General features: G+C 47.2%; 3 protein-coding genes across 3 annotated transcripts in view; 1 reads left to right on the top strand and 2 right to left on the bottom strand.

The window, feature by feature from the left end:
* Positions 1-598: 598 nt before the first annotated feature.
* On the top strand, positions 599-11,224 carry LOC121351562 (cystatin-A-like). Its single transcript, XM_041463798.1, has 4 exons — positions 599-810; positions 1,405-4,110; positions 8,925-9,026; positions 11,001-11,224. The coding sequence occupies exons 2-4, from the start codon at positions 4,045-4,047 to the stop codon at positions 11,127-11,129; spliced, it is 297 nt and encodes a 98-aa protein (XP_041319732.1). The 5' UTR covers positions 599-810; positions 1,405-4,044; the 3' UTR covers positions 11,130-11,224.
* A 186-nt stretch (positions 11,225-11,410) lies between these two features.
* On the bottom strand, positions 11,411-16,586 carry LOC121351713 (cystatin-B-like). The gene is made up of 3 exons (XM_041464075.1): positions 16,433-16,586; positions 12,616-12,717; positions 11,411-12,236 (listed from the first exon to the last, which is right to left on the bottom strand). Exons 1-3 carry the CDS (start codon positions 16,496-16,498, stop codon positions 12,108-12,110), a joined length of 297 nt encoding a protein of 98 aa, XP_041320009.1. The 5' UTR covers positions 16,499-16,586; the 3' UTR covers positions 11,411-12,107.
* Positions 16,587-19,855: 3,269 nt separating this feature from the next.
* The window catches only part of CASR (calcium sensing receptor), a 41,060-nt gene continuing 38,603 nt past the window's right edge, over positions 19,856-22,312 (bottom strand). Inside the window, exon 6 of the mRNA XM_041463961.1 lies at positions 19,856-21,994. Within this exon, the coding sequence (XP_041319895.1) occupies positions 20,544-21,994 (1,451 nt within the window). The 3' untranslated portion in view covers positions 19,856-20,543. The remainder of the gene's footprint in view (positions 21,995-22,312) is intronic.

Here is a 22,312-nt window from a genome sequence, read left to right as displayed (position 1 = left end):
AGCAAATAGTCCTTTACAAACCCAAGTATGAAAAACTGATATCATGAGAAGACTCCTAAATCCCCAGCATCCCTTCTTGGGGTGCTTGCATACAGAGGGTTGCAGTAAGACATTGAATTGCTTTATTTAGTTTGCTCTGAGCACAGAGGGTGTCTCTTACAGTAGTCCACGGCCAGTCAGGTGGCTCAGTTGCTGTTGAACTCGATGGAACACACGGTGAGTAAATGGAATTGCATGCCACACTTTGGGCGCGGGGCAGGAGGACGCGGCTCTGCTGGTTCCTGAGAACCTCGGAGCTGAACGTGGAGGGGGAGGGTTTGGCAAGTGTGCAAATGGCATTGGTGTGAGCTGTGTGCCACGCTGGACACAGGCAGGTAAATTCTGTGTCTAGGGGCCCCTGAGGATTCCAGGATGGTGTTTAGTCAGGGATTGAACCTTGCTTCAACGTTACTGTTGAGGTAGTTACAAAATTACTGGGCTGTTTGCTGTCATATGGAGGTCAAACAGTGGACCCTACAAAGAGCAGAATTCCATCCTTTCCCTGGTTTTAACTTCTGTTTCTTCTTCTTCTGCTGCATGAGCACAGTTGATGGCCATGTCCAGAGTCCTGTGCATGCCTTACCTCCTCCACTGGGGCTTTCCCTTTGCTTGCAAGTGGTGAATAGAGGTGGGCAGATCCCACATGCTTGGAAAGTCTTCTCAAGCTTGAGCATCTTTCCTTCTGTGAAATAGAAAGAGGTGTTGTTCTTTTTCTAGCATTCAGTGCTGTTGTCTTCTGCAGCCTGTAGGCATGAAAGACTGATGAAACAGGTAATTTCTTTATAGAATATTTTTAACAGTAGATTTCAGTTGTCTTGAGGCAGACTGAGAGGAAGAGGCTCAGGATAGGCTGGGTTATGATAACTTTGTGCTGCTGAAGGTCAGGTTTTTGTTGATCCTTGTTCATGTACGATGTCAGAAATCTTGAAAAATCAGGATGGGTAGCAGGAGGGGAAACCTTTTTTGCAGACCAGCATGTTGAAAATCAAGGTGGCTGTTCCTGTGACGATGAGAACAGATCTTCAGCTGGTACATGGAGGGCTGCTTTCCTCTAGGAGCTCTTAAAGACATTCAGCCCATGTGTCATGTCCAGCCACAATTACATGCCACTGGGAAACCAGAAGACTGACCTTACTGGCTTGGCTTTCACAATCATTTCTACAGAGCTGACTTCATTCATGGTTTAAAAATTACTTGTAAATATATAACCCTGGGGTTTGGATTTTGGTGGAGGTTATTCTGTTTGCTTTGTTTTGTACTGGTGTTTTTATCAACACTAGCTTGGCACTCTTAAAATTGCTTAAACAGAACCAGGGAGTAGTGGCCTGCAAGTGCTAAAGATCTGTTTCTTCTGTGTTGGAATAGTACCTGGTGCAAGATGTTACTCAGCTTCAAAGCTGTACAGAATGCCAGTGGTGATGTCCCAGCAGAGAGTCTCCAAGATAACAGCAGCACAGTGATGTGAGGGGAAGCTTCCAGTTGTGCTGATGGAGAGTGTACACTGGCCTGGTACGTGATACCAGCCACGTCTCAAACACTGCAGGGGGCACACTCAGCTTGTTGTGCAAGAGGTGGTGTGGGGGTGGCTGTTCTTTTCAAGGCAGTGTTCCAAATCCTGGTTCATTACATCCAAAACTTAGTGTAGAGAGGGGTGGGTGGAGGTGGGAGTTGCCCCAGATAAGGTTGATCAGTTGCCTCTGGTCATCTTTGATCGCAGGTCTGTGAAATGTCAGCACTTAAAAGTGGTTTCATTGAATACTTGTGCAGGATGAGTACTGCATCCCAGTCTTAGAAATATCACTGGATTTTGGGACAGCCATTAGCACTGCCGTGGAAAGGAAACTTCCGCATCAACTTGCTGACTATTAGACTTGATTTTTTTTTTCCCTTCTGCACAACTGTGCATTCTGGGGGAAAAAAAAAGTTGTTATGCTTTAAAGTAAAAAGCCAGCAAACCCAGAAATGTGGAGTCCAGTGGATGGCTTCCGCGCAACATTAATATCTTTAATTTCACACCTAGAGTCTTTCCAAGATTATAAATGAACCCTCCTAGACTTTGTGTTCGGTGTATTTGTTGCTAGACAGAATCAGGAGTTCTCCAGGAATGTACTGCTGCCCTGGGGAATCTTAACATGCCTTCCCAAGGAAATTAGCAGGATCTGTATCCTGGTGAGTGGAGAGGTTTATAAAATGCCCTGTTTTAGCACTGGTGCCGTGCAGTTGTTGGACACATTCTTTGATTTCTGGCCTCAGTAAGGTGAACTGGCTCTTCGAGTTCCTTAACTTATCTGTCCTGCTGTGGTGGAACAGGTGGTGGAACATGATCAGCATTTGAGTGAATCAGCAGGGTCTTATGCAAAAGAAGGTTTGAGTTGTCATCAGTTCCATGAATGAGGACTCTGAGGAACTCCTCATCTGGAGAGAAGCTGGTGAAAGTGGCAGAATTACAGTTTTAAGAGCTGTCACTCCCTTTATTCCTGAGAACTGGAAGGATTTTTCTCTCTGTTCACAAAAATATTGTCTCAGGACAATTGATTTTTCCTCAAATGCTTTTTGTCCACTTCCATAACACTGCTGCTGAAGTCTGGAAAATTCTGCAGTATCTTTTTCAGTAGCATGCTGTAATACTCATCAGTACTGTTGAGTGTAGGGTCCCTACAGCCCCAGTTTCTCAATCTCAGGGGCTTTGTACCAAAACCAGGCCTTGAAGTCAGATCTGAAGCACTTTTTACAGTGTCTTGCATCATTTGTTATCTGTGAGGAGGAGGTTCAGTAGTATGGGTAGGACACAGATAAGTTTGTTGCTATGGCCATAATCCCACCTCTTCCCAGCAAATTCCCTAATGCTGATCCCAGCAGAAATGCCCATTGCCTGTGTGCAGTATATATTCTCATTTCACCTGCTCCCATGTACCTGCCCCTATAGACCAAAAAGTCTCTGGTCTGTTTCTGCTTCTCTGGTCCTTGCTGTGGAACAAAATTCCTCATATTTGCTGGAGAGGGAGATGGCAGAAATATTGACAGGGACTAATTTTTTTCTGTGGTCTTGAAGTGTTAGTTGTCCCTTACCAGGGAGGGCTGCTAGCAGTTATTAGCCTTCCCCCAGTAGGATTTGAGCTTTGTACATTCATGAATGTGACTGTGCCCTGTGACTGTAACTGCAGAATGAATACTTCTGATTATACATTCTCATGTGATCTGGTTCAACAGCGTACATTGAAAATGGGATAGCTTTTGTGTTTTTTGATTGTACTTTGTCTTCCAGGAAATTGGCACTGGAGTTAAAAAGTAGATTTTATTGCACATTCAGTTGCTATTATGATTTCCTGAATGCAGCTTTTGCTTTGATGGGAAAGAAGCAGAAATGCCTTATTTGCAGTACTTACCTGAATCTGGGATTGAATTATTTTCTACTTCTGTTGCTGGTGTTTACCTTGGCACCTTTTTGGTCAGGCAGAGGAAAGTCACGTCACTGAATGTAAGATGCCATCTGCTCCCATTTCCCCACTTAGAAGGATATTGAGAAAATAAAATTTCAAGTTAAACGGGACCTACACTAAGGAAAGTGCTGCATCCTTTTCTCTGATCAGTAAAGGTGTTGGGAAATACTGGGTGTGTCTTTGATCAGTTTCCCAAGAGCTCAGCCTAGTCATCTGCACATGGGTGGGGAGGCAAGAGGTTCCAGCTGCAGCCCAAACCAACTCTCTTTAAGATGTGGGTGACTGGAGGCTTTGCTTTTCTTTTGGATGTGAAGACCATAAACACTACTTTAAGTGCTTTTTACATTTATTAATAATATTGCCAGTGCTTTACATTGCTTTTCCCCCTCTTTTCCCCGCTTGTCTCCTCCAGTTCAGTAATGGTAGGCTCCGTGTGTTGCAGGTCACATGGTTCCATGACACATGTGTGTGTGTATATATGTGAGATGCCCGGGGACTCTGCTCAGACTGCACTGAACTTCCCTCTTCAGAGCCACTCATCATTTCAGAGAAGTCACCTGCCACCATGATGCCTGGGGGCTTATCTGACACCAAGCCAGCCACTCCAGAAGTTCAGCAGCTTGTTAACCAGGTGAGTTGCACCCTCTCTCTAGATTAAGTTGTGTGCAAAGAGGCCATTCCTGAAGCTTGTGTAAAGCCAGTGAGACTGAGCCAGGTTTTAAACTGAAGAGGCTCATGCTGAAAGTGGGAATCCCCTTGACTGGCAGTGTTTTCTCCGCATTCTATGTAGGAAGTGCCTTGGTAAGACTGAGACAAGCCACTTCTCTGTCTGCTCTTTGTCCATGGCTAGGCATGGTACTGGCTACCTTCAGTTAATGTCTGTGTGGAGTTCCAAGCCCAGCTCTGCTATGCCAGCAGTGAGGTCACTTGTTTGAAATGAGAGGTGGCATATTGGAAGGGAAGAGGTTGTACCTGGTGGAGTTCATTCCTCAGTGAAGGACTGCACAGGACAAACCGCATTCTGGTATGCAGTAAAGAATTATATATGCAGGACAAAGCTTTTAAATTGTGTTCCCTGCTGGCATTATGTGTTTTCTGGAGTCACAGCTGTGATACAGGGGCTGCTGGTGGGTCAAGATGAGCTTGGCACAAGGCAGGCCACTAAGTGAGCCCAGTTGCCAGGTGGTTGGTTACAGGCAGTGGTCCTGAACTGGAGCAGCTCTGTGAGCAGTACCTCTGCAGATCCCCTAATGCCCTGCAGTGCAGCAGCTCCTCTTAAAGAAAGTATAAAATGCATCCTGAGGAATAAAAGGGGTTCCTACCCACCCAATTGTCTTCACCCTTCTGCCTCTGAAAGATGAGCTCTTGTCCCTCTGGCAATTGCACTCAGGCACTCTTTGAGGAAACAAAAATTGGAAGTAGCAGGGCTGAATGCATTGGCCAATACTGCAGCACACTCACTATACCTGATATGCAGGGCTCCCAGCTCTCTCCTTTGCCGTGCCACCGAGGAGAGTTTGCAGCAGCATCCTTCCACATCTTCTGTGATCTTGCAATTGAGACCTGGCAGCCCAGTACTCTGACAGGGCTCTTTTCTGTAGTCCACAGGTGGAGGGAATAACTTTAACATTCAGTTTACTGATTGGAAGACACTCCATGTTACACGAGGTGTCCGATTTACCAGAGCGATACAAATATGCTGGTAACTTGATACAGGTCTAAGTTACTCTTAGCAAAATGTAGCGACTGCAATCCCACTTCTCTGAGGACACCAGGATGTTCTGCACTCCTGGTGTACAGCACCCTCTGTGTCACCACACTGGGAATCCTCAGTGACTGGGAAGGGGGGTGTGGGTTGAAGTCAGCTCTAGCCAGCAGTTTTCTTCAAAATTCTTTCGTCCAGCCATTTAGTTTTTATACTCAGGATTGGGCAGAGCCATGTGTTCACTTCCCCCGTGCTGGTCTGGCCAACTCAGGGGTGTGTTTGCTTTATCTTAATGAACTCGGGGAGTTACATCACCACATGATCCCCTCTACTGACAGAGCTATTTATCAAAAAACACCCTGTGATCAACCTTTGTGTTGAGATAGTCATCTTATTTGCAAAAGCTGTGGTCAGTCACACCCTGCATTATTCCCTGAGTTTCATGGGTGGAACATCACCCTCCCCAGCTCCTCTGAGCCTTCTTCCATTATAGGGCTTTATTGGTCAGTCACAGCTGGGGTCACCAGAGTTGGGGACATGTACATGAGGAAGGGCTGGAGTTTGGGGTGACGGGTTAGTCAGAGATGATTTACTGCAGAGCAGAAAGAGAAGTGGATGATCTGCAATTGTTTGGGGGGCACTGACTGAATTACTTGGGAGCAGTACCACTGTTCCTTCTATGCTGGCAGGAATGTTTGAAGGAGCAGCACTTGCAGAGATCAGAAATTCGCTTCTACCTATGGAGGGGTGACCCTCGCAAGGGACTTGCAGCACCTTTGTGTATTTGCCATTCTTGTTTCCTCATGTTTAAGATGGGGCCAGGTGAGGGCTGTGAAATTTAATTAACGAGTCTGTGAAATGCCTGGAGCACCATACCAGATACTGAGCTTCGTTTTCAGTGCTGGGCTGTGTTATTTATGGGTCATCAGAAGTCTTACAGTGTGTATTGGAGGTGAAACCACAGCACTTGGGTGTCTGTGAGCAAACAGGCACTTGAAAATGTGAATGCTGGTTTCAGGCAGTGCTAATGCTCCCAGAGTACAGGGCACGTATGGAATCTGAAATGTGGATAGTGCAAAGTTTCTGTTTGATTCCAGAAAAGGACTGATCCTAATTTTAGTGTTCTTTTATTCTCAGTAGCTTCAGGAAAATGAAAACAGATTGTTTATTGCTCTTATTTTCTGCAAGGTGAAATTTCTGCCCTGTGCTGAGAGCAGGAGAGAGAACACTTCCTGGTCCTTTCGCCCTTTGCAGAGGCTTTGGTATAGCTCTCTAAGGAAAATATTTTTATGGAAACCTTATGCTGGGGAAATCTGCTGTCCTTCCAGCATGTGTCACCTTTTCATGAAACAATTTTAGGGGGCTTTTATGCTGAGCAGAGAAGCAATTCCTATGATTTCAGTGAAGCTGTGAAGAGCGTTTGCAGAATTTGGGATGCTCAAGGTCTGTCTGCTCATGGGATTACATAATTATTTACTTATACCTGTGCCTTGTCTCTAGTCATCATTAGTGAGCTGAGGAATGTTATTTATTTGGTCTCCCTGTTGCACAGCTGTTGCCCAAAACTGAGGAATGTTTTGGGTTTAGGATGCTGTTAGATAAGAACTTAGGAATGTTAATTTTTTCACCTGAGGATTAAGGAGCTGTTTGCCTTCTTGATTTTACTGAAGGCTCAGTCTGTAAATAACTAATGGGGGAAATAGTGGCCAGAGGAGAGAGGGCAAAACTGGAGAGAAGTGGCTTTATTTTGTTCTGAGAGAGGAATATCATGAACCAAAAGTTGCCACTTAGGAGCGTTCTAGGAGGCCCCTGCCCCGGTCAGCTGGAAGGTTGTTGGGAATTAAAATTTCCCTGGTTTGCCAGAGTTAGCAGCTCCTCAGCTGAAAGTGTACTTGTTCGTTCCTGGGGACAGAAACCCTGTGGAAGCTACTCAGCAGAAGAGCAGGGTAAGAGATCATGAGGAAGCTGAACAGGATGATAATGTCTGGCTCTTAGGAAATGATCTGGATGTTGCTTAGGTGCTTTTCTGTGGCCTTCCTGCTAGGAAGGAATGTCATGGGAGTGGCAGCCAGCTATAGATGCTTGTACTGGGAAAGTTAATTAATTCAGTGGGTTCCTGTGAAACAGGTGGGTGGTGAGAAGCGCTGAGGTGCTGCTGGCCCGGCCCAGGGCAGCCTGAGCAGGCTGGCACTGACGCTGCTCCTCTGCCCAAACTCAGTAATGCGTCTGGTCATCAGCGTGGGTGTCATGTGCAGAGGGGCACCGCGTCACCCAGCCTAGGAGAGATTGTCTGCTTTCTGTGTGGTGCTCGTGCAGTGATCATGAAATAGGAGAGCTTTTATTTCTTGGAGAAGTAAGGAGGGGCAATAGCAAAACCACTGCCTTGGACTTGTGGAGGGAAGACTTTGGCCTGTTTGGCAGACTGGTTGAAAGAGTCCCTTGGGAGGCAGTCCTGAAGGACAAAGAGATCCAGGAAGGCTGGGCATTCTTCAAGCAGGAAATCCTAAAGGTGCAAGAGCAGGGTGTCCCCATGTGCCAAAAGACAAGCAGGTGGGGAGGAAGACTGGACTGGCTGAACAGAGGGTTTTGGCTGGAACCCAGGGTAAAAAACAGAGTTTATAAGCTTTGGAAGATGGGGCAGGCAATTCAGGAGGATTACAAAGTGTTGTGAGGTTATGCAGAAAGTCAGAAAGGCAAAAGCCCTGTTAGAACTTAACTCCGGTCACTGCCAAAACCAATGACAAAAAGTGTTCTTATGAATACATAAGTAATAAAAAGAGGGCTAAGGAGAATCTCCATCATTTGCTGGATGTTGAGGAAATCACTGCCGCAAAAAAATACAAAAAAGGATGAGGTACTTAAAGCCTTTTTAATTTCAATCATTAATAGTCAGACCAGTTTTCCTCCCAGCTCCCTGAGCTGTAAGACAGAGACAAGGAACACAATGAAGCTCCCACGATCCAGCAGGAAACAGTGACCTGTTTCTCCACTTAAACATGTGTAAATCTATGGGGCTGGATGGAATCCACCTGAGGGTACTGAGTGAGCTCGTGGAAGAGCTCTCCAAGCCACTGTCCGTGATTTACCAGTGGTCCCGGTGAACCAGGGAGGTCTCACACAACGGGAGTTTGGCTAATTTGATGCCCCTCTAAAAGAACATCTACAAGAATGGCAGGAAGGAGGATCCAGGGAACTACAGACCTGTCAGGCTGACCTCAGTGCCAGGGAAGGTCAAGGAACAGCTCATACTGAGTGCCATCACACAGCATGTGCAGGACAACCAGGGATTCTAGCCCAGCCAGGATGGGTTCATGCAAGGCAGGTTCTGCTTGACCAACCTGATCTCTTTCCATGACCTGCCTAGTGGATGAGGGAAAGGCTGTGGATGTTGTCTCCCTGGACCTCAGCAAAGCCTCTGACTCCAGTTCCTGCAGCATTCTACTGAAGAAGCCTGGACAGGTGCACTGCTCACTGGGTGAAAACACTGGCTGGATGGCGGGGCCTAGGGAGAGGTGGTTACATCTGGCTGGTCAGAGGTGGTGCACCCAGGGCTCAGTGTTGGGGCCAGTCCTGTTTAATATCTTTATTGATGATTTGGACGAGGGGCTTGAGGGTGCCCTCGGTCACTTTGTGGCATTTCATTAAGGAAGTATGTGTGGAAGGATGAAAATTGGAGTGGTATATATGAAAGAAATCCCTTAGTATGAACCTGCCAATCATTTTTCCCTTTCTTTTTACAGGTGAAGCCACAGTTTGAAAGCCAGGCAAACGTGAACTGTGCTGTCTTTACAGCCATAGCATATAAGACTCAAGTGGTTGCTGGGACAATGTACTTTATTAAGGTTTGTATATATTGTAGGAGGGAGTGTTGTGGAATTAAATGTTACAGGTGACTTGCAGAGTGGCTTACAGCTAGGAAGAGAAGCAAACATCATAGAAAACTGTCTGATGTGAGTAACAGAAGTTGGGACTACCTCCAAATGCTTATAAAATTCCTCTGTTTAGCACTACTGTGAGCAGGAATATAAATATTATAAAACATGCCCTATGCTTATTCAGATGTGACTGGTAAGCTTCTTGGGATCATCCCCCTCAAGGACTAGAGATTACCTTCCCAACTCAAATTATTTCAGCAAGTCATAACTGGTCTCCTGTTTCCTTTCATGGCAAAATAGTGTCTGAGTCCTTCAGTTGTGTTTGTTGGGATGAAACTGAAGTCAGCTTGAGGAACTGATGGAAAGAGAGAATCAATTTTGTGATGCAGTGCACACATGTCTGCTGACTAGTTTTGCATGCAAGCAGGTGTGTTGATGTTTTGGTTCTGTGTCAGGTGCTGCAGAGGTACACAGCCTGCCTGCTGCTTCCTTCTGTATTTTCAAAACCCCCTCTCTGCTCCAGAGGAAAAATGAGTAATGCTTAATTTGGAGCCCTCTGATTGCACCATTCCTCCTCTACTGGAAACCCTGACCGATGGATGTGAGCAGCTTTCTGTGAAGTAGCACAGAAGAAATGTCTGGGTGTGTTATTCATACGAAGGCCAGCAAGCACTTTTGGAGCAGAGCAGGCATGGCCTGTGACTGCTGAAACCCCACGTGTGTGTGGGCATGTGCCTGACAGGGTATGTCTTATTCCAAGGGAACTGGAATAATTCTTTTATTAGAGGAATTGCCCTGTAATGTTTGGGGGAGAGTAATTCTGCAGAGACACTGTGAGCATTAGCTCCACACTTCTCATACTTAGTTGATCCAGGAAGGACAGATGCTGCCAAACCTTCTTCTTTCCCAGGTGCTTCCTTAAAAGAACTCTTAACTCAGAAACAAAGGTTGATCTATTACTGAACTTAGCAGAAATCCATTTGCAACACTGGAAATGGATGATTTGTCTCTTCTTTCCCAATTTTACCAGTGATGGAAAACATCACTGATGGAATACATCCTCATTTTAGCATTAACTGGAACAAACTCCATCACAAGATGCATTCTTTTCTATTACTGAATCTTCCGCTTCACTGATGTGATGTGATGTTTTACCAGCGGACTTACAGCTGAAATGCAACCCAGACCAAGCATAGTGCCTCACTGCAGCCACCAGAAAGCATGTAAAATCCTCTTGGAGCCTAAGGCATTAAAGTTTCCATGTCCCTCACCAAGGGAGAGTTTAGCACTGTTATGCTTGGCTCTTTAAGAATGAAATTTTACAGCTTCCTACCAAGTCTTTATGTGAGGACTTTCTAGGGGGGAAGGTGAATTTCTTTGGAAGAGTATTTATTCCAGGCACTCCCAAAAGCACAGGATATATCAGGTTCCCTGTTCAGGCACTGATGTGTTTGGAGTAAATCTGCAGACCAGGGATCCTGGCTTTCAGGTTGTCATTGCTTCTCAGGACCATGTGCTGGTCTTTCTGTATTAGATCTTTCTGTACCCCTTGGGAGCTGACATGGTGTCTGCACTGTGTCCCACCCCCAAGTCATGGAGGTTTCCTCATTGTCTCATCTCCTACGAGTGTGTCAGGAAGCTGTGAGCAAATGTGCTGGCTTCCTGGTGACTGAAATAGGACACCATCAAAACCTTTCTCCTATTGCTTCTGCACCCAAGCAGTTCTGCTCATTTTCCCTTCACCTGAGGCTTTTTAATAGTTTTCTACAGGTGTAGACAGTTTCTGCCACCAGTTACTGCCCAGACTTGGATAAGAGCTGTTGAAGTAAAAATGAAGGCACATCTACAATTAAGATCCTGAGTCAAGATGTTCTTTCAAGCCTTTTGTTTGAACCTGCTTTGGGCCCTTGATTCTCACTTCCCCGCTCTTTTGGTTTCTAGGTCCAAGTTTCAGATGCCGAATATGTCCACTTAAAGGTGTTCCAGAGTCTTCCTCATGAGAACCTAGGTCCCAGCCTTGTCAGTTTTCAGACTGGCAAAACCAGAGATGACCCTCTGACCTATTTCTAAGACACAGTGTGTTGCAGTGCCTCACCTCTGCAAATCCTATGGGGATTCTGCTTGTGACAGTAAAATAAAATAAGTTTGGAAAGCTACTGTCCATATTTTCCTTTTGCTGCTGATATGCCTGCATATGTCTTTCTTGTTATCTTTCATATCTGTCACAAGACTAAAATAAAGTATTCTTAATTAAGATATAGAATAAACATAAGATTATCTGGATATAAAAAACAGTTAAGGAAAAAAAGCTGAGAGAAGAGAACACTAAAGCACCAGTCAAAGATGCCATCTCAAGTCAAAAGAAATGTTTATTGTTATAAATGCAGAAATGCTTGTCCAGCTTAAGTTCCTTTCCAGGAACTTTTCCATAGGACCGAAAACATTAGCAAGCTGGTTTGGTATTTTAAACTCACACACCCTCTATGGGACATTACATGCTACTGCTGCAAGAGGATGAGCATGATTACCAAGGGAATGTTTGTCTCAAACTACTGTAAGCCTCTTTCTCTTCCTTGCAAAATTGCTTCAGCTCGAGTCTCTGATCAGGTCTTTGCCCATAAAATATAAAGTACAATTTAAATCTACACATATATTCACAGTTGCAAAACAGCACAGAAAAGACCGAGGCTTTCCTCTTGTTCCTTGCTGCAAATATATGAGTGCTGGTGTCATTCCCCTTCCGATTTCCAGACCAAGGAAGTCCACAAACAGGACTCAGCCACAGTATTCTTGTTAAGTTGCACTAAAGCCTAAGTTAAGTTGCAATAAAAGTAGGGTTTACATTAGTACAGGTAATAGGAGGGCCCTGTGACTCTCCAGTTTGGAGATTGCACAGGAAGGGAATGGCATAAAAGAAATTGATTTTTTACACCATGATGTTAAAAAAAAGACACTTTTTCCTGCCTTTGTTGGTGCAGGAATCAACATTTTACAGCCTGTAGAAAATGCACATAAGAACCAACCAGGGAAACACAGCAGAGAAGGTTGCTAGAAATAAGCCAGTTCATCGTGCTTTGTCTTGCTGCCCTGGTAACTGTGGAGGCTCAGCTGCTCATTCTCGTGGGGGAGGCTCTTGAACACCCGCAGGTGCATGAACTCCTCATTCCCAACGTGGACCTGCAAAGCACGAAATCCAGTGAGATCCCTGCAGGGGGAGCCTGCAGCAGGAGGGGTGGCAGAGGCTGGGCTGGTTTGAGGATGGAGAAGCTGACAGGCAGTGAGAAAAACCATTGGCTTGTTTTAAACCAGACTAGGAGCCGTGACTTTGCAGAAATACCACCTAATTTCCCATGAAAATGGAGAAAAAAGGATCTTCGTATTTAACAGATAGGGAGAGGGGCTGGGAGGTGGATATTTGTGGTTTTTTAATGCACAAATTTTTTTTTCTTATTAAGGTCAAATCGTAAGCATTCTCCTCTAGTTAAGAAAGGAAAAAAACCCACCATTCCAAAGATTACACACATTAATATAAGAGAAACAACCCAGTGTCCTCTACCTTGATGAAGTAGTTTGTTCCAGCAACCAGCTGAGTTTTAAACTCCACTGCAGTGAAGACATCAAAGGTTTTCCCTTCTTTTTCTTCTAGCTGAGCTTTTACCTTAAGGAAACAATAGGTACTTTAAGAATGATGCAAAATTCAAGTATTTAGGACTTCAGGCTTACAGTTCACTTCTGCTGAATTCCCCAACACAGAAATTCCCCTGCTTTTCCAAGACATTAAAAGATCAAAATGAATCATGTTAAGTTTTGTGTGAAAGCAGGACCAGGAATCTAGGGAGGTGGCAAAGCTGAGTTGGAGGTGGGAGTCAATCACTACAGGCTGACACCAAGTCTGGAAAACACTTGGCAGTTCTTTCAGCATGTCTGCTGGAATCTGTGTTTTCAAACTGCAAAACAGTGCTCAAGAAGTCAAAATAACCTGTCCAGTACCCAAGAGGGAGCCATGAACTCCTGAGATGCAGCTCTTCTCTCCTGCACTGAGCACTGTAGCACATTGTGGCTATATGGAAAATTCTTGGTCAGGAAAGCAGATTTCAGCCTTTGTTTTGCAGGGCAAGATGAGTTAGTCTTGAAGTTCTTGCTTGAAAGTCCTTGCCTGCTCCAGGCTGCACCTCCTGCACTGCATCACTGCAAAGCCCTCCCTTCACTCCCAAGGCAGTAGTACCAGCAATGAGTAGATTCTCCAGCTATATGGTGTACCTCTCCTTCTCCCTAAATTCAAGGAAAATAGATACATCTGCACTCCTGCCTAAATCCCACAGGCTTCCTTGAGGAAAAACAGGTGCCAACTTGCCACTGGTCAGGTGCTGCTGTAGGTGAAGCAGGAACAGAAGAACCATTCCTGCAACAGGGTGTGTTCTCACACCTCTCCAACTCCCAGAACTCTGGTGCCTTTTCAGTGACCATCCTGTCCCTGTGAGCTGTGTCCATGCTTTTTACCTTCTCTCTCAGAGGCCATACCTCTGCACTCTCTCCAGGTTATGATCAGCATGTCACAAGCAAGATAATGACGTTTGGACACTCTCCTGTTTGTTTTTTGCCATAAGGAAATCCAAGCTGCATTCTAAGATGCACTGAAGGGCACAGCCCCAGAAGCACCACGATTCACTCCTGCCTCCTCCCCTTCTCCTCAGTCAGAGGCTGGAGCAAGTGGTTTCAGTTTTCACCACACTTTTACAAATTTTAAGCAGCAGGGCAGACATAAGTCTCCTGCTGACCCTTTCCTGTCCTGTACTCCATTAGCAATCCTAGGCACTGGGCAGCTTTGGTTTCTGAGGTCAGTAAATCACCCCAGCTCAGCACATTTTGTATTTCCACCAGCGAGCTGAACACTGGGCCCTGGGTGCAGACAGCTCAGAGTCCTGCAGCTGCAAGCTTGTCAGGGCGTTTGTGGCAGTGAGTCATCACAGCATGTGACAAACCAGCATCCTGAGTCAGTGTGGAGAGGGAGATCCCAGACAGAAATACTCTCCCAAAGACCTGGTTCTTGATCTCTGTCTGGATTTGGGAGTTCTGGAGGACAGGAGCCAGCCTGGAGGACAGGAGCCAGCACTGTGTCCTGGTGGTACCAAAGTTAATGGCATCCTGGGCTGCATCAGCAGGAGCCTAGCCAGAAGACAGGCGAGTGATTATTGCCCTTTACTCGGCCTTTGTTAGGAAATGTGGAATCCTGCCCCCAGTACAAGCCAGACACCAATAAACTGTAGTGAGCCCAGTGAAGGGTCACCAGGAGCACTCCATGAGCACACCAGGATGGCTGGAGCACTTGTGCTGTGAGGAGAGGAAGAAAATGAGCTTGCTCAGCTCAGCTCAGAGGGCTTTGAAGAAAACTTTCCAGTACCAGGGTCTTTCTAGGGATGAAACTTTCCAGATGCCAGAAGAATGAGACACAATGGTCACAAACTGAAACTGGAGGCTCATACTGGATATAAAGAGAAACATTTTTCCTGCAGTACAGCAGGAGTGTCCAGAGAAGCTGTGCAGTTTCCATCCGTGGAAGTTTTCAAGACCTGACAGGACAAAGCTCTGAGCAGCCTGAGGATGCTGACCCTGTGCTCAGGCAGGAGGTGCAGTCCCTTCCCACCCAAACAATCCATGATTCAGGCACAGGGCTGGAAATGATCGTGCTCTGAGGGCTCTCCACTGCCCTGCACGGCCTGTTCGCCCTGCACTGCCAGAGCAGTTAACTAAAAAGCAGATGGTTCAGAATTTCAGAATGACCCTGGGTAAGCTCTGCCACATTGCCAGTGAGGTGCCAAAGCTGAACAGGCCTGGATGGAAATCCTTGCCTTGAGGAGGCTGTTCCTATGGGATTACCAAGCCAGACACTGCCAAAGGAAGCTTTCCTGCCCCGTGTGACACTACATCCACTGTGGGTCACAAAACTGAACAGCATTCGGCCATCACAAGGATTCTTACGAAACTGTAAAATGAAGGCAAGAACTGGAAAAGCAGGAACAGACAATATGTTTATGGCAAGCAAACTGGCAGGCTGTAATAAATCTCCAAAAAGACCTGACTTTAAGCAAATAATGCTATTTGAGAAGGCTACTAACAAAACTAGTATTTTCTCCAGCAGCATCCAGACGAGGATATGAGTACATGGGCAAGTTTCAAGTTTGGGTTTTCCCACCTGTATTTCATTAAAGGAAGTAATTTAAACTGTTAGTCAAAACAAGCTGGATAAATTTTAAAGTATTTAGGTGATTTAGATGAAAACATCAGATTTTTGGTTAGTTCTGTTCACTTCTGAATCCAACAGGGTTTTGTTTTTGGATTACCAAACCACTGCAGCGTGCTACAGAACAGAAAGTCAGGATTTCAAACCTAGTTTTAAGCCATGTTAATTGCATATCTGCATTACCTTTAACATGACATGCAGGCCTTTCAGGTCAAAGCAATAATCATGACTCTCAGCAATTCTCAATCATGTTCTTATTATTGCAAACTCAGGCTGGTGCTTAGGAGATGCACATCTAAAACACAGAATCCTTTTCCTAAAACACAGAATCCTCAGACTGTACAAGCTAAATGTTGATTTCAGTGGCTGCTGTGCCTTTGGGTGCTCTGTATGTGTTTGGGAATTCCTCCTGCACGGGGAACAGGCCCAGGCATTGACAAAGTGTCAGAGGCTGGAGCACATCCTTCATCTTCGCTCCCCAGCTTACCACATCCTAGCCGACAAAGCCAAAAAGCAGAAGGAACTTGAGTTTCCATGACAAAAAGAAGAACATGTGTTTTGAAAGAACTTAGTTGCACAATGGCATTTTTAGAGTAAAAGCATGTGCTCCAATAACATCAGCAGTAATTTCAGGTACTGCAAGTAGTATCAGGATTTGGAGCCGGCAGTGGTTGGAGCTGAATTCTGTGTTGGGGAAAAGCAGAAGCAGCGAAGAAGCTTTCTTACTTATTCTACGATTCACCCCCTCAAAAAAAAAAACCCCACACAATCCCCCCCTTCCCAGGCAAACAACAAAGAACCAAAACGCCAAACGTACGCACAGATTCGGTAAGGAGCACAGGAGCTCGTTCCCCGAGCTCAAGGCAATGGCTCTGTCGCGTTTCCCCGCGCACCCAGCGCTGCCCACGGTCCCTCTGGAGCCAACAGGGCCACGCCAGGCGGGCGCAGGGAAGGAGAGCCCCGGGAGCCGGCGACTGCCCCGTGCATTCCCCATTCCTTCCACCTTTCACCGGGGGGCGGTGTCTCTGCCCAGCCGCGCAGAGCAATGGCCGAGCACACCGTGGCCCCGGACCGGCCCTGCACGGGCCTTTCCCGGCCTGCGGGACCCTCCCGGGGCGCGCCCGGCCCTCACCTGCTCCGCGATCCGCTGCGTCTCGTCGGTGGCGGCCCGGGCCGCCGAGACACCCCCGCACAACATGGTGGCACCGCTCCGCTCCGGGCCGATCCTGCACCTCGGGCGTGCCGGGGCGGTGTCGGGGGCGGTGCCGGGCCCGGGACTGGATCCGCGGGCGGGGGCTCGGCGGCCGAGGCGGCGGCGGGCGGGAGCGGCCGGGCATGGCTCCGCCCAGCCGGGCTGGCAGTCAGTGATGCCCGGCGGGGCCATCGCGGCCCGGCGCCGATTGAAGACAAAACCAGCCCGAAGCGACACTTGCAGTGAAAGCTGGCGGCAGAATTTGTTCTGCGCCCTGGACAGAAGGGCTGCAGCCGCTCCTCAGCGAGCGGCGGCTCCCTGACAGCCCCCGGGAGGACAGGGCTCCCCTCAGCCGCTGTTTTCCCTTCCCGTGTGCCGCCTTTCCCAGCCGCGGCCTGTTCCCTTAGCAGCATGGAAAAGTCCATCTCCAAGCTTTTCGTTGACCACGTTCATCATTCCCTCTCCCAGGCTGATTTTGCCGCTCCTCAGCCAGCAAGCTGAAGGCGGTGGTGAATTATCCAGCCTCTGGGAAATCCCTGCGGAGATCTTAGTCTGAATGTTCACGTCTTTACCTAAATTTCCCCACAATTTAAACATCCAGATTCCTGCAAAACCAACAACAAACACCTACCTTCCTCCTCCCGCTTTGCAGCACTGGTCAATATAAACTAAATTTAATAACAGCAGGTATTGCAAATTGAACAGAGCTCATGGGCTGACAAGGAGGACACGGTGACTAGCATGAAATATAATGGGGAATTTTCTTTCCTCTGGTATCATCTATAAATAAATTCTCTGCTGGGGCTTTGAGTAGGCAGAGTTCTGCCAGGTTTGTCAGGAGACTGGGAATCAAGGGTTGGGCTCTTCACTGGGATGGTTCCCAAGTTTTCCAGTGGAAATCCCACCAGAGAGCAGATACACTGTTGTTGCTTCACTGCTGGACAGTTAAGGAAACCTCACACTGAGGCAAGCTTTCCAGGGGATTTCTGAGCCATGGTGGGTGGCATGAGGCATTCATGTGGGCATCTTCTGGTAGGAAATATCAGTGGAGGTTCTCAGGCTCGTGGTTTCAACAGAAGAATGTTCCCCAGCGTGGCTTCATCAGTCTTGTCATGTGTGATATACTGACAGGCTTTGGGACAGGTGCCTGAGCAAGCCTTCTCTCCTGGACAGGATGAGAACATATCCCCCTCTCGGTGCATGGGAAAAGGGGTTTGGTTACAAAGCACATTCACAAGGGGGTCTTTTATTAGTGAAGTGCCCTTGTGTCCAGCGTGTGTGTCGCTGCTATCAGCTGCAGCAGCAGCTCTCATGCAGCATTGGAGCTGGAGGCTTAGGGCTCCACATATGAGAGCAGGGAGGGTGGAAGGGGCTTCCCCAGCAAATACAGCACAGTTGGCCGTGCTAAAAAATGATTGCAGCTCTTGATGATGCATTGTGTGCCAGGGTATAAATTCCTTTTAAGTAAATGTAAAGAATGGAAAACACCCAAGGAATGAAAAGCACCCAAAGGTCAATATCATCTACTGTATACATAGCTAGTGAATATTGCCCTCCAGACAAGGCAGCTGATGGAGACTTTCTGTTGGGGCCAGTCCTTGTGTTCTTACATTTCCTGTGTTCTTACACAATCTTTGATTTGTAAATTGTGTTGTTTTCATTTCACTCATTGAATTTTTATGTTTCAGTGCTGTCAGCTTCACTTCAGGGGCTGCTGAGCTGGGTTTGCTCCAGTAGGAATGATTCATGTAGCGCTAAAACCACTCGGCTATTGGAATTTTTTGAAGTGTAGGCCGTAACCAAAATGCCTTTTTTTTAGCCCTCTCTGCCATCTAGTGCTCATCCCTGTTTGTGCAGTTAGACTCAGGAGACCCCAGGGCTCAATTCCGTACCTTAAACTGAGCCCATGGACCACAGTCAGCATCCTGGGGAAGGGACCTAGGTTTCAGAAGCAGTCAGCAGCTCTTGACTGGCTCCAGGGGTAGAATGTATTTTCCAAAATTTGGGCTAGAAGGATTTGTGTTTTCAAACTCACTTTTTTTTTTTTTTTTTCTCCCCCAATCATCTGAGCCAGAGTTGAAATCAAATATTGTCATTTGCAAGCCTTACAGTTATAGTTGGGTTGGTTCTTATGTGGTGTAGTTAAAATTTGAGCCCACTCCAAGGGGGATGTAACAGATCAACAAAAGGGTTAAAACAACTTGTCTGAATAGCCTGCTTCTTGGAGTTCTGGACTTCCACTTTGCTTCTGTAAGTCAAAACTCGTCTTCCTTGTCAACAAGTGGAGGTGGCAAAACAAAGTTTTTATACAGTAATGTCACCTGTAAGTTTTATTTGCCTGCCCTGGCAGAAGAACAACCAAGCAAAAACAGTAACAAGAGAATTGTGGTGTTTCCCCCAGTGCATTCGAACACAGTCCTTTTGTCTCTGCTCACACTGAGCTGCAGGCCCATCTACCTTTCTGTAAGAGGTCTAGACTGCCTTCATGCTTAATGAGGGAGGGCACTGACATCTTCCTGACAGATGCTTGTTCTTCCACGGGGAATCTGGGAAGAGGGAATGAAATTCTGCAGTGTAACCCTAGCCCCTCCCACCAGGCTGTCCAGGGGTTGTTTCTCTCATCAGGCTGCAACAAATCTCTCTGCTAATGACTCTTTTCAACTTTTCCAGCATGAATCAGAAAGAACGAGGCATGCCTTGAAAAAACAGGAGCACTTATGTCTGCTTTAGGAAGAGTGGGACAAGAGTAACCAAGTTCTGCTATGCTCTCTGCTGACGTCCTTTGTGTTATTCTTTAGGTACAGTCCACCATTCTTGTGGTAGGTACCCTCTCTTCAAAATGGGAAATAACCTAGTAGGTGGCTTTTAGGAGCAAAACTGTATCCAGTTCATCCATTTGTCTCTATGTGTGTCCAAGAACCTAGGCCTGACTGTCTTTCTCACCCAGTCATCTACCAGCACGCACACTTCAGATATTCACCTGCTCCACTGATCCTATTACCACAGCTGGGGGCTCCTCCTCCATCCCTAACTCCTCCATTTCTCCTTGTTTCATCTGCTGTGCCAGGCCCACCAGTACCGCCAGGACTGTCGCAATGCTCCGTGTAGGTGTGAGGCAGATTAATACGGCAAAGCACAACACTGACTATGGTGTGAAAGGGTTAGCCATGTATGCCTTGTGGGATAGTACAGCAGCAACACTTGGTTAAGCATACAACTACTAGCGACATAATCAATCAGGGATACATCTCATTGTGCTTTTGCAGCGTTCTCTGCGAGGGATTTACAAGCTGTTCTCCCCCTCCACCAAAGCAGGCAGGTTGGAGGTAAAGCTATTCCAGCCGGAGGAAACCAGTAGGGACCTAAGTGGCTTGGTCTAGTGCAATGGAGTCTACGGAGAGTATTGTCCAGTATTTCTTGTTGGGCAGAAAGGAGAGACTGGGACATTACTAAATATAAATTAGCAGGGCGCTCTGTCACATTAAATACTTTACATGTTCACACCCTTGGCTGTACACAGCATGCAGGATGTTGGGGCTTTTTTATTTTCCCCATGACTGTGCTTTCCTGAAGTGAAACCGTGTACCTTGCTTTTGTAGAGCTGAGAGTCCTGATGCACATGGTTACAGATCACATATACTGGATAAAGAGGGAATATCATACATAGTGGGAAAGAGGAATATTATACATAAATGTAAAAGCAGGGTATAGTGGAATTGCCTAGTGCCTCCCATAGTCAGCTGTGTTGCAGTCTGGCAGGAAAAGCTTACGGAGGCAAGGCAGCATGCAGACTTCTGCTTAAGCCCCACCAGAGGCAATCTTCATTTGTCCTTCTGAGATGTCCTGGTTTCAATAAAGCAAATGCAAATTCAATCCAAGGCTCCCCAGACACAGTCCTTCCTCTGGAGGCACATGTGCTACCCTGCTGGCGCTAACATTAAGGTGTGGTGGGGCTGTGTCACAGCAGTGTCTTTGTTGCCTTTCCCGTTCAGAAGCAAGAGGTGAGCAAGTTCCTCTTGGGGGCTGGTGTACTTTTCGCAATCTTCTTTCGTTAGGAATGTACTGTGTTCTCTGTGACAGAGCCACCTCCAGTGCCTATAAAATTTCGGGAGTTAACCGATGGCAGGGAAGGCTCCGCCTCAGGGCTTGGTCCCTCTTCTTTGTTGTCTCCCACCACCGACTCCTGCGAGCTGGTCTCAGGGCTGGAAGCTGCCTGGAAGGCAGGCTCAGCCCCGAGGGGCTCATTGATCTGCAGGGGAAGCAGGGCGCGGTGCCGCATCAGGCTGTCGTCACTGTTCTGGGCCTCCAGCGAGTTCCGGCGCTTGGCGTTCCTGTTGGCCATGGCGTTCTTCTGTGGCTCCTCGAAGCTCAGCGACAGGGTCACCGTTCCACTCCCAAAGCTGACTTTCTGCTTGCACCCGCGCTGCTGCTGGCGCTGCCGCTCGGCGCAGGCTGGCAGAGGAAAAGGGTCCTCGTGGTTGCTCTTGCTGCTGATGGAGGAGGAAGGGGTGGAGCCGGTGGAGCCCCCCAGGCTGTTGGAGCGCTTGCGGGACACGTTGCTCCGTCTCAGTGTGGCCCTGGCAGCCACTTTGAAAGCGTGGGCAGCTGTGCTGCAGCGCACCTCCTCGATTGTGTTGCGGGAGGGCTTGAAGAGGATGATGTAGACTTTGTTGAAGAAGATGCAGGCCAGAAGCCCAAAGCTGGCAGCCAGTATTGCAATCACCTCCACAGCAGACACGAACTTGCCGTATGTGCTGGCGTAAGCAGGGATGAAGGAGATCCACACGATGAAGAATATCAGCATGCTGAAGGTGATGAACTTGGCCTCGTTAAAATTCTCAGGCAGCTTTCGAGACTTGAAGGCGAAGAAGAAACAGATGGCCGCCAGTAGGCAGGTGTAGCCAATGAGGAAGCCGAGGGCCATCAGGGAGCCTTCATGGCAGGTGATGAAGATGATCTCATCCTCCAGTTCATGGTTTCGGTAACTGGATGGCGGGGCCGTATAGAGCCAAATCACACAGATGACAATCTGCACAAACGTGCACAAGAAGACCAGGAGGAACTGAAGGTTGAGGCCCCACCACTTTCGATGGAGACTCGTGGGGATCTTTGCCTCGAAGACAAGAAGGACACGGTTGGTTTTCACCAGGATGCAGGAGATGCAGAGGACAAAGCTGATGCCAAAAGCTGGCTGCCGCAGACGGCAAGTCCAATTCTGGGGCTCACCAATGAAGAACAATGAGCTGGAAAAGCAGCATAGCAAGGAAAAGAGGAGGAGGTAGGATAGTTCCCGGTTTGTGGCCTTGACGATGGGTGTGTTGCGAAATTTGGTGAAGACTCCCAGAACAAAAGAAGTCAGGAAAATTCCAAGCACAGCAAAGAGAGTCAGAGCAATCCCAAAGGGCTCAGTCCAGGCGAGAAACTCTATCTGCTTGGGGATGCAGGACGTATGGTTCTCGTTGGACCAGTAATCCTCAGGGCACTTGTCACAGGCACTTGCATCTGAAAAAGAAGTGATAAGGAGAGGGATAGTTTGTCAGAATGAGAGGCTGAAGTCTGGGATGACATATATGGCAGCTACACACCAGCCTTGATCTTAAACACACAGAGTGTTCCGCTCCTGTGTGCAGATCCCCAGAGTCATATATCGATGTCTCAGAGTTTCTTACTCTGAAACAACCAGCCTCCCAGGGGCTCTGTAGGAAAATACAAAGCATGCTTGGTTCCAGCTTAAAAGAAGTCCTGCTTCTGCCCTCATGTTTTTTGTAATACATTTCTTGGCAAAACTTGGCAAACTTCGATTGCTATCAGCTCTTACAC

The sequence above is a fragment of the Pyrgilauda ruficollis genome, unplaced genomic scaffold (assembly GCF_017590135.1).
Source record: "Pyrgilauda ruficollis isolate IOZ18807 unplaced genomic scaffold, ASM1759013v1 scaffold17, whole genome shotgun sequence".
NCBI lineage: Eukaryota > Metazoa > Chordata > Aves > Passeriformes > Passeridae > Pyrgilauda > Pyrgilauda ruficollis.
This window is presented reverse-complemented; position numbering and strand designations above follow the sequence as displayed.